The sequence below is a fragment of the Gymnogyps californianus genome, unplaced genomic scaffold (genome assembly GCF_018139145.2).
Source record: "Gymnogyps californianus isolate 813 unplaced genomic scaffold, ASM1813914v2 HiC_scaffold_34, whole genome shotgun sequence".
Lineage (NCBI taxonomy): Eukaryota > Metazoa > Chordata > Aves > Accipitriformes > Cathartidae > Gymnogyps > Gymnogyps californianus.
The window spans coordinates 800,707-811,758 of NW_026114224.1; the positions used below are offsets into that span (position 1 = coordinate 800,707).

An 11,052-nucleotide genomic window follows, 5' to 3' on the forward strand; every position below is an offset into this window, starting at 1 on the left:
CCGCGGCGGTTAAGGGGCCTGTATTGGCGTTTAGGTGCCGATAATCGACTGTTAGCCGCCATCTGCCGTCTGGCTTGCGGACAGGCCAAACGGGAGAATTATAGGGGGAATGTACAGGGATAATTATTCCCTTTTCTTTCAGGTCTGAAATCACAGGAGCAATCCCTTCTCTAGCTCCTAGAGGGAGAGGATAGGGTTTAACATTCACAACCTTAGACGGGGGTAATTCCGGCGCGGATTGTAACAGTCGCACCGTGACTGTCGGTAAACCAAACACCCACTCTTTTCCCTTCGAGTCCACCCAAGCACGCCCTCGGAGCAAATCAAGTCCCAAGATGTTCGTCGGCAACCTCCCCAATATCATCAAAACCTCTATCGGGGATTCGTCCCCAGGCAACCAGCATTTTACTCGAGCAGTCGATTGAGGTCTGGAATTTCCAAACACATCAGTAACCCAAATTCGCTTTTTATCCGCCACTATCCCGTAGCGGTTAGCCACGTCCTCCCGGAGAGCCGACATCTGGGCTCCGGTATCTACTAAAAAGGTGACTGGAGTTTTAAAGGGACCCAGGGGAAAGGTAATTAACAAGTCCCCTTTGTCGTTTTCTGTGAGCCTCCTTAAATAGATCCACCGGCCATCCCCCGGCTCACCGACTGGGGACGGCGGAGGGGGTTTCCCGACTCCGGGACGCTCAGATCTATCAATGCAGTCTCCCGGGGGGGGCGGATGGGATTATTGTTTCAGGTTCCCGGGATGGGAGAACAAAATCCTTGGGGTTTGAGGGAGATGGGGATTCCTTTATTTTGTCCCAGCTTTTCACCAAACTTTCCAGATTGGGGGTGGGTAACCCATCCATCACCTCCCTGGGAATCCCCTTTGAGATGCCTTCTGTCCATAAGACATATCTTTTACTATCAGGGGGCCGCGTCGGCTTCGGGGGTGCAGCTTTTATTCGCCCATTGCCTTCCACCCTCCTAAGGTCCGCCTTGGATTTTGTCTCTCCCTGGCCGGTAAATCCCATCCGTCTCCCGTAATTAATCAATTCTTGTGCCACCTCTCCCCATGTCGTCTCCGGGGGGGCTCCCCTTCTCTGGGGTCGAGGCGCCCTCAACCGATCTTGTAGTTGCACCGCATATAATTTCAAAGCATCAGGTAATCCTCTTATAAGGGGATGCAACCTGTTGGGTCTGCCACATATTGCATGGGAGAGGGCTGTTGCGGAACCAATAACCGGTCATGCATCAACTGGAGGCACGCAGTTTTCTGTACACTTTCTAAAATGTGCCCCGCCGTAGGCGTTTTAATCGAGAAGGGGTCTCCCCTTTCCATGGGATCCAATCCACCCGCCCAGTATGCCACTCTTTGGGTCAGGGACCAGGGTTCTCTATTGTCATTTGTGGTTAGAAAAACTCCCGGACCCCAATATCCTCTCGCCTCGTCCTCACTCAGCAAGATACGGTCACCCCCGGTAAGAGACACTCTCCACACATACTCAGTTTCAGTTTCTCGGGGGCCCCGGGAATATTTCTCCTGAATTTTACCCAAATCAGTGGGAGAATAGGGAATGATACGAGTGGTAACTTGTTGGGGTCCTCCTTGACCACCATCCACAGTCTCAGTTTTAATTAAAGGTCGCATTACAGCTCCCTCCCCGAGGGAAAATATTTCTTTTATACGGTCTAGGTCTTTAAGAGGGTATAATGGTTTTGGATTTTTCCCCTCGTCAGAATCGGCATCCGAATTTTCTACAACAATTGGGGAGCGGATTTCATCTAATTGTTCCCGCAATATTCGCTCCCGCTCCAAAGCTTCCGTCAAAGCGGTGTGTAGCCGTTGGTTAGTCACCCGCTCGGCGGTAAGCTGATCAGAGAGATGTCTTGTCTCATTTCCTAATTGCTCCTGCAGAGCCCCCACCAGATCTTGAAGGGATTTTATTGTCTCCCCTTCCACGTGTTGGGCCATGTGTTTATTCCGTTGTGCTGCCACCAGAGCTGCTCCTAAAACCGCACAAACTACTGCCTTCCCCTTTCCTTGTTTCAGTTTTCGTTCTTTAGCCAAGGTGGAAATTCTGTCGGCTACCGCTTGTGGATCGTGCCAATTATTGTGGGCCCAAGTCATACCAGAGAGAGAAGGTCGGGCGCTATAGCCCTCTAACCTCTCCAGGAGAGGGGTACAATCTACAATCGGTCCTCCCAGGGAGGCCATTATGAGTGTACAATTATAGGGACCAGATCCCGTACTAGTCCTCAGAGGACTGTCTCCCCTGGTGTATGACTCCTCTCAGAGAGGGGCTTTGGTAAAAGCCTAGTCCCAGTGATCGCTTTAGCACCAATGAGGGAATCCTGCCGACTACGCCAAATTTGTTACGACCCGGACCGGACAGACCAGAGGGCCGTAGAGGTTCTGGGATTCCCCCGGGCTAAATTAAGGTGAAACGACACCAAACGATCACTTTGAACGCTTTATTCGAACAATCCAAACTGCGGAAGGCATAACAGTGGGCAGCGTGGGTTGCAGCAAAACGTTCACAAGAAGAGAGAAAAGAGAGGAATAAGGAAAAAAAGAAAAGAAAGAGGGGGGGAAAGAAAACAGATAAGTCACCACCCTTGGATCCCGCGATGTCGGCGACGAGCGTGGCAATCCTCCGGTGATGGGCGCGCGCCCGGCTCTTTGCAGTTGTGTCTTTTATAGTCTAAATCTCCGTCCACAGTCACGCCTCTTGAAGACTTATATGGGTTCATTCTAGACAGTTCTCAACATACATGGTAGTGTTCCAGAGGGTTCTTCACCTACTGAGCATGTGCGGCCCATTGGGGTGGTGGTCTTAGGGACTTTCCAAGGAGCTACAAGCCCCCTCCTCAGATAAGCTTTGTGTGGCCTCTGGCCATATGTGGTGGGTTACCAGGCTGGTTCTGCCAGAACACAGGACTGCACACCCTCCGGCACACCCCCTGTGTCCATGCCAGCCAACTTCCTGCTAATGGCCCTCTTCCTTATGCAGACCTCTACAATGTTTGAGACATTGACAGACATTAACTCTTTCAGTCCCTCACAGGTGCTGGAGCGCATCCAAAGAAGGGCAACGAAGCTGGTGAAGGGTCAAGAGAACAGGTCTTATGAGGAGCGGCTGAGGGAACTGGGGTGGTTTAGTCTGGAGAAAAGGAGGCTGAGGGGAGACCTCATCGCTCTCTACACCTACCTGAAAGGAGGCTGTAGCGAGGTGGGTGTCAGTCTCTTTTCCCAGGTAATAAGTGACAGGACGAGAGGAAACAGCCTCAAGTTGCGCCAGGGGAGGTTTAGACTGGATATTGGGAAAAATTCCTTCACCGAAAGGGTTGTCAAGCACTGGAACTGGCTGCCCAGGGAAGTGGTTGAGTCACCATCCCTGGAGGTGTTGAAAAGATGTGTCGATGTGGCACTTAGGGACATGGTTTAGTGGTGGACTTGGCAGTGTTGGGTTTACGGTTGGACTCGCTGATCTTCAAGGTCTTTTCCAACCTAAATGATTCTATGATTCTATGAAGGAGGTGCTTGTGTCACTGAGACGGTATTTGAATGAGCCGTTGGTACTGCTGTTGGTACCCAAGCTGATGACCTGTTTGCAGCAGCTGGGGGATATCCTGGAGCGGGGAGAGTGTACCCAGCAGATGGAGGCTGACCAGGTGGAAACTGAGGAGGAAACAGTGGTGGTGGTACCCCGGGTGGAAGAGGAAGTGCATGGGGCGGTGGAGGATACAAGGGAGGTGGAGGCACAGGTGCAAAGACTGGTGTTGACGCTGGTAGTGTTGGGGCCTGAGTCCTTTGGGTACGTTCACTGTGCGGGCGTCCTCGATTTGAACTTCTAAAGAAACCCCAAAACACGTGTCACTGTTTGTTACACTCGGCCTTCATTTTAATGAGGAAAGCGAATGAAGCGGGAGCATGGTGGCGAGCACTTCTTGTTCTCAACGAGCAGCATTCTTCTCCCTGCTTTCTGTTCATTTGAGACTACACTCATTTCTTCGTCCTCATCCTTGCCTTCCACATCCTCGCCCCCAACACTTCCCTCGGTCTCCTCTCCTTATACTCAGCTTTGCGACTGTGGATGGAGGCTGCCTGTGCTTCACAGAGACTCCCATCTCCCAGGTGCCCAGGGCCCACCGCTCCTCTGCCACTCCTTCATACACTTACTACCTCACACTTCTGATCTTCAAAGTACTGCACAGGTATTAACTAATCTTCTCTCAAACTTCTTTTAACTTCTTCCACCTATGCTTCCTATGTTGTTGCCTCACGAGGATGGATTTGGCCTACTTTAAATAATCTTACTGCAAGCACAGATCCCCTTTGTTAAAGCCAATTCAAATTAAGGCATTCAAAAATTAATTGCCACGGGTATTCTCCGCAACTATCTGTGCCTACTTATCTCATTCTAAATCAGCTGTTGTGGAAGTTATCTGTTACGGCCTCGTTTAACAGGTTACAAGTAGTAATATATTGCATTTCTGTAGAATACTTACAGTTCCCAGCCTGGTCTGCCACCTGCTGAGCGAACTGGACTGGCCCTCACTGGATGACCTTTTGGAGTGGGGAGAGGAAAGAGAAAACAATCCCATTCGGTTTATCTGAAGATAATTTTTTAAAAGGAATCAAAAGTTAGAGTTACTTACCAGTTGGGGGTACTGATTGTCCTTGGGGGCCCAGAAGGCTTGGTAAGGCTGGTTCTCTTAGCACAGGAACCTGATAGCCCTTGCGAATAAATGCAAACAGTTGGAAAAGAAGCTCTACGAAAATACCAGAATCACTGCATATGTTGAAATAAACCTTACCTTCTCTTCCAACAGGCTGCTCGCTGACAGAGAGGAAGGTTTAGAAAGTTCAGCGGCAGTCAGCAGAGCAGCAGGACGTGTACCAGTCGTGAGTGGTGGTGGAGGTGGTGGCGGTGGCGGCTGCTGCTGCTGTTGCTGCTGAACCTGCTTAAGGAGCCCTTTTGTGTAGCCAGTTCCATTTCTGAAGTTGTTCACAGCCTAGAGGCAGAAAAACATTGACCAAAAGGTAATACGAAACTCCAGGAGATAGACGAACAAAAGCCTCCACAGAGTAAAATTACTTGTGTATTCCTGTAAACGCTATCAATCCTAAAATAAACCAACATCCAGATAGATGAACGCATCCCATGAAACACTGATACTAATGACTGGTAACTCAGAGTACCTGTATTACAAGCACTTCAGTGTTAACACCAAATTTGAAAGCGAGGCAATCCTGTTAAACAAAAGTGCGACCTGAACTTGCCAGATTGTCTCCAAAGAGCTGTAAGCTTCTGTAACAACAGAGAACGGATTTGAAAACTAAATTTAGCCTTATTCAATTTAGCCTTGCTTAAGGAGATGGCAATTAATATTTTCTTCCCTCTCAGCTTTTTACAAAGAGACTTTTCTTACAAACCGTTTACGGACAAGTCACCATGTTACCTGGCGTAGGCACTTGTTGGCAACTAAAGCATCAGGAGAAACAGCTGTCTGATGACACGTTGGGCACGTATGTTCCTCAGAGTCCAGTAATGCCGTTCTAATACCTGTGAATAATTGGAATCATCCAAATAGTTTTTAGCCAAACTAAGGAAAATGTGGTGGTTTTAATCAATTATAAAAACCCGTATATGATGAATGGGTGAATACGGTCTTGAATTGAGAGCATTAAGCTACAAATGTTCAACAGTGTAAAAAAGTTCTAGCATGCAGCAAAGAACTGGACAGTTTTGATATTTCCCTCTTGTAACATTTGGAGAGGTAGAGTAGGCTGTGTCTTGATGTTTCGGCTAGTCTTTTTTCCACTCTCCAGTACAGTGAGAAGGCCCCAAGCTCAAGCTTCATGAATAAAACCCATCTCAAAAAACCATTAGCAGGCTCGAGTTCTGAAGGTTTTAACCACCTCTCCCCTGGAGAAGAAGGTGCATTAAATGCCTGACTAGCCCTTTGCTGCAGACCACAGTAAGGCACCAGAGATGCCTACGGAAGTCTGGAGGAGAGACAGGGCTGTGGACAAACTAAATGCCTTCAGTATCCAATACTCTAATCCCCTGCACAATTAGGCACTCTTCTCAGACTCGTCCTTCCGCATGGAAAGAGGATTTCACTAGATACCTGACAAGGGAAAAAAGCTTTCTGCGTTTTTTTTCCTTTAGACGCTTTCCTCTTCAGGGTATACTTCAGTATTAAACAGAACTGGGAAGAAAGTAATTTCGTTCTCTCCTATTTCTGCTTTCACAAGATCAGATGTGATGTTTTACATTAACAAACATGGGAGTAACACTTACATTCGTCACAATAACTGTTTCCACAGCAGGGAATAACAACTGCATCAGTCATTGTATCTTTACAAATGAGACATAACAAATCATGTGGAATACGGTCGTCTGAGGAGGAGGAGGAGGAGGAGGACGGCTCCTCTGGTGAAAAGGGAGGCTTTTCCTTCTTTCCTCTAGCATAAGCTTCCCTGGAGCGGGGGTGGGGAAGGAAAAAGAAAAAAGTTAAAGATGGATAAAGGAAAACTTTTCCAAGCTTTGGATTTTATCAAAGGAAGATAATAGATGGAATTCTTCTCACTCCACAGGAGCCTTCTAAAATGTAGGCATTTAGTTCAAACTCCTTTCCTGTAGCCACACCACTAGAAGAGGGAGGGGGGAACAACTTCCCTTCTGCAGAACTCTCCCATTTGTTCAATCAACTACGGAATTAGCTCAGACGAGAACAATGATTTTTCGACAGCCACAAACCAGGTGAAATGAATCCTGAGATTCATGGATCTCAAAAGGAGATCCACGACAGAAAAACACAAGTCCTACCGAGTGCATTGTCAAACAGCCACTGCTGTCAGCACACAGTAGGATTTTCTTAGTTTAGTGCAACAGGAAAACTTCACTCTGTTTCACACACGGGATTGGATAAAAGTCCGAGGGGGGAAGCCTCAGTCCAACAGCTAGTTGTTAAAGTTTGCAAGAAGCCTTTGAAACGTAACACAGAAGCAAAAGGAGCTTTCAAAGAGAACACTCCCCTGTAAACACTACCGAAATATTTGGCAGAAATACAGATTCTTAGCATACCCCGAGTTCAAGCAACTGCGAGGGGCATCAACAGCAGGACCACCCTCGTTTAATATCAGAAAGTATCACAGATGTTTAGGTTAAGATATGACGACAATGCTTCCTCCCCCGTAATTACAGATGCTGGCCAACTTGCTTGCATCACCACTCAGACATTTACGCGTGCTTTCTCTCGTTCCCTTTTGGGTCAGTCCCATTAATTCCATACTTACGCATTAATAATTGGTATTGCATATTTTCCAGTGTTTGTCAGCATAGCGCCCTTTGTATTGGGATCTTTCACCTCCAGCATCAAACTCCTTGGAATCCCTGTGCTCTTCTTCATTCTGGGAACAGGCTCAAAATCTTTGTCCTGTTAAGCAAAGAAACGCAGGCATGGCTCACCTCAAGACCCACCCTTAAAAGGACATTTCAATGATTCTTTGAAGCACCAAAAGCCTTTCATCCTCTCCTTTTACCTCGCCTAAGGCTTGCTCGACTGAAAGACTTATTTTCCTCACTGGATAGAGCCAGGATGCTCCAAAGGCTTGAGCAGCGTTTTGAACTCAGTCGACATGCTTTGGCTTAACTTCAGGTTCCTTAAGGGTGCAACATCCCTTGGCTCACCACCCACCCCGACAAGAGACACAAACCCGCTCCTCCTCCAAAGCGCAATTCACAGTGAGAGCTTCATTCAGGGCTCTCACTCAGTCACTGGAGAAACCGCTATTCACCATCTGTACTTGAAGGTTGAATTCATACCTCAGGCACATACGTGCAGTCCCTAAGGTTAAATGGCATGAATACTCAACCAGAGACTTGTGTAATTAAACCATGCAAATATTCAAGAGATGGGGTCAACAGAAACGTCTTCTTTGCATATGAAATAGTACAAACTGTGAACTGTCATTAGAAAGAGTTAAAACCAGGAAAATTTCCAGTAATATTGAAATAGGTAAAAATATGCATGAAAGTTCACAGAGAAAGATCGATGGACAGATTTAATGTCTATGACCTAGAAAAAAGAACATTTCACAGTTACAATTCCAGCCTGCCCTGGAATTTTGAAGGGCTTTGCAACATGGCCATATAACCTCTGTATTTCACCCCAAGAGAAACAATTCTTCAGATGAGTAGTCATTTATTTGTTACCTAACGGCCAAGGTAAAAAAATGAAAAACTAAGTAACGCCACAAGTCCCCCACAATCTTACCCCATTTGTTGGGCAGTTCTTTATATAGTGGCCAGGTTTTCCGCAACGAAAGCAAGTATATGACGGCGGAGGTGGACCCAAGGGTTTCTTCATGTAACTAAAAGGTTTTGGGGGAAAAAAAGAAAACAGTATGCATGTGTCTCTCGTGTTAAAACAAACATCTCTACAAGTTTTCCATAATCTTCAAAGAACAGATTTGACATTATCAACACTTACTTGATCGGATCATATTCACGGCAAGACTGTATCATCATAGCTTTTATTTTGTCTTCTTCGGAAGCATTGGCTTCAGCCAGATTGGCAGTCTGTTTAACAGGTAAGTAGTTGACACACACATTAGAAACACACTGAAGCCCACACAGCCAAAGACAACACCACTCACCCAGCCTCTAAAGAGCAGCACAACGCTAGCCGAGGTTGCATGAAAACCCCTGCTTCTACAAAACAGAGTTGGGCTGAAGATGTTCTGGGCAGTCCTTGTGCCATCACAGGCTGTTTACGTGCCTGTTACCCTACTGGAAAAGAGCATTCTGGGGCACTCAAAACCTTAGGCTCTCTTTGGACCTTCCACAAAGACTTGTGTAACCAATCCCATTTGCTTCCAAGTGGACTGAAGCTATGTGTAGAAAGAACTACGCTCTCCAGTCTTTTTCAACTGATTTTTAAGCTCCAGACCACTTGAAAGAGAAGATGGCCACTGGACATTGGAGGGACAAAGAGGTATGCAAGCATCATTATGGACATTTGGCAGCATTAAAAGGACACACAACTTAGGAGTCGGGGAACTTGGTTTTGCTTGCTGACATTCAGCTGCAGACACAGAAGCATGAAAAGGAATCAAGCTTTTTAAGAATCCCTCAGCAAGATAAAAGATTCTCTTCACTAGAAATTTGACCGTCACGTGCTGTAGGCAGTCCAAACTGCATGTTCCCCCGCTACTCACTTCTTCATACTGTGTGATTTAACTACAGTAAGCCAGCCTGCAGTTTTTTCCAGTTGACTGTGTCCTTTTAACACACGAATTGTCACATAGACCTTATCCAGAACTAGATCTTCACATTACTGAAGCCAGCTGATTTTTTTTAAGTAGGATTTGTTCAAATGATTTTATTACACACTGGTCCAGATACCAGCAGGGTCTAAGGGAGTGACTCTCAATGATTTGGACCTTCAAGCACCTAGCATTCAGATCAACCACTCATGTTTTTCTTCTTATATGCATTCATTCACAAAAGCAACCAACGAGTTTCAACGTTTTATTAAATGGTTGTTTCATAGGGACAGTTTTTTCTCAACAGTAACATAATCCAGATCGACATCTATGAAAGCGTGTCCATTAACATTTACAGAAAGCTTTACAGATACTTGACTAATTTGTTTGAACCCAAATGGTTTACAAAACACATCCAAAACCCACAAAACATTACGAGGAAGAGACCAAAGCTCAAATACGGCATTTCATACGTAGTAATAATCAAACAGAAACCTTTGAACAACACATTGCCTCCATGCTAAGCCACTCTGCACTAAAGAGGTTAGAGTAAGTAACCGTTTTGAGCTGCTTTATTGTTATGTTCCTGCATTTTTTGGAAATGCTTAAATTTTCTCAAAATTTTAAATGAGTACGCCACTTGGACAGTTTTTCACATTTTAGAGTAAAACTTCACATGAGTTTACGGAACCACGGACACGTTTAGGGACAGCACTAATGGAGACCAATTTCTTTTGGTGGCTACCTTCCAAACTAATTTCTTTTTTTTTTTTTTTTCTTCCCAAGGGTCCACAATTTAATTTCTGCAGTGAGAGAGGGAAGAAGTTACCAGTGGGAAGAGAAGTTCATTTCTTTCCTGGAAATTTCATTTTCTTTCATTTCATTTCAAGAAAAAGTTCATTTCTTTCCTGGAAATGAACTCCAGCCTTTATTTACACAAGTTACACAGTCTGCGTTCAAATCAATCAGATTGTGTTGTCCACTGTCTGTATACTACAATTTATGAAATTGTGCAGCATGTCTACAGTACTAGAAGTTCAAAACAGAATGAGAAACGTCTGACGATGTGTACTAGAATTTCTGTAAAAATGTAGCTTCAAGCAAAATAACGAAACGTATGAAAAATGTAAAGAGCTCTGAGTTCCGTGCTTGAAGATGATAATATGCAACATTACGCGAGGCTATAGGTATCTTTATCTTCCACTAGTATCTTTACAGATATAAAAATAACACACTTCAAAGTCAAAATAAATACTTTAAATTATTAAATATTAAATTACAGTTTTCTTCACATTACAACAGTTACCCAGCTACAGATCACAGTAGAACATTTAAAAATACAAAGCAAAGACTTTTTTTTGTGAAGTATTGGACAAGAATATCTATATCTACCTTGATAAGCTGGGCCAGAGAAAGAGATGCAGAAGAGTCATCAATCTGTTCACAAAAAAGTAAACACATATTCAAGTTCTACAATCAAAACATAGCCATAGTTAACCTCTACTGTAGTCTGAAAGTCTGCGCTATATCCTCCGAGGGTCACTGAAAGGGGCATTTCCAACCTAGTGTAATTTGGATTCGTTCAAAACAAAGTCCAAAGCTATGACAGCTCAAGAGTGCCTATGTGGTTCATGAGAAGAAACTAAAAGAAGCAAACCCGCCTGAGACCAACTTAGTGCTCCACAATATCTCAGAGAGGGACCCTTGGCAAATGCTCACAACTGCTTACAAGTCGAAGGGGTAAGGAAGCTGTCCGTTTCCAGCTAAAGAGGATTTTTTAAAAA

The 11,052-nt window shown here is 45.2% G+C and overlaps 2 protein-coding genes and 1 long non-coding RNA gene across 3 annotated transcripts in view; all 3 read right to left on the reverse strand.

Annotated features, from left to right (window-relative positions):
- Nucleotides 1-701: 701 nt before the first annotated feature.
- LOC127028514 (uncharacterized) lies at nt 702-3,049 on the reverse strand. Its single transcript, XM_050914271.1, is given in 2 exon segments — nt 702-1,183; nt 1,186-3,049. Coding segments are annotated over 2 exon segments (1,503 nt in total). The 5' UTR covers nt 2,207-3,049.
- Nucleotides 3,050-3,768: 719 nt separating this feature from the next.
- On the reverse strand, nt 3,769-4,781 carry LOC127028542 (uncharacterized). The gene is made up of 3 exons (XR_007768015.1): nt 4,651-4,781; nt 4,501-4,558; nt 3,769-3,842 (listed from the first exon to the last, which is right to left on the reverse strand). It is a non-coding gene; the product is annotated as an uncharacterized LOC127028542 (long non-coding RNA).
- Nucleotides 4,782-4,805: 24 nt separating this feature from the next.
- Nucleotides 4,806-11,052, reverse strand: part of LOC127028515 (E3 ubiquitin-protein ligase RBBP6-like) — a 15,655-nt gene continuing 9,408 nt past the window's right edge. Inside the window, exons 7-10 of the mRNA XM_050914272.1 lie at nt 6,300-6,478; nt 5,455-5,558; nt 4,893-5,007; nt 4,806-4,825 (exon numbers count right to left, since the gene is read on the reverse strand). Coding sequence (XP_050770229.1) covers nt 4,806-4,825; nt 4,893-5,007; nt 5,455-5,558; nt 6,300-6,478 — 418 coding nt within the window. The remainder of the gene's footprint in view (nt 4,826-4,892; nt 5,008-5,454; nt 5,559-6,299; nt 6,479-11,052) is intronic.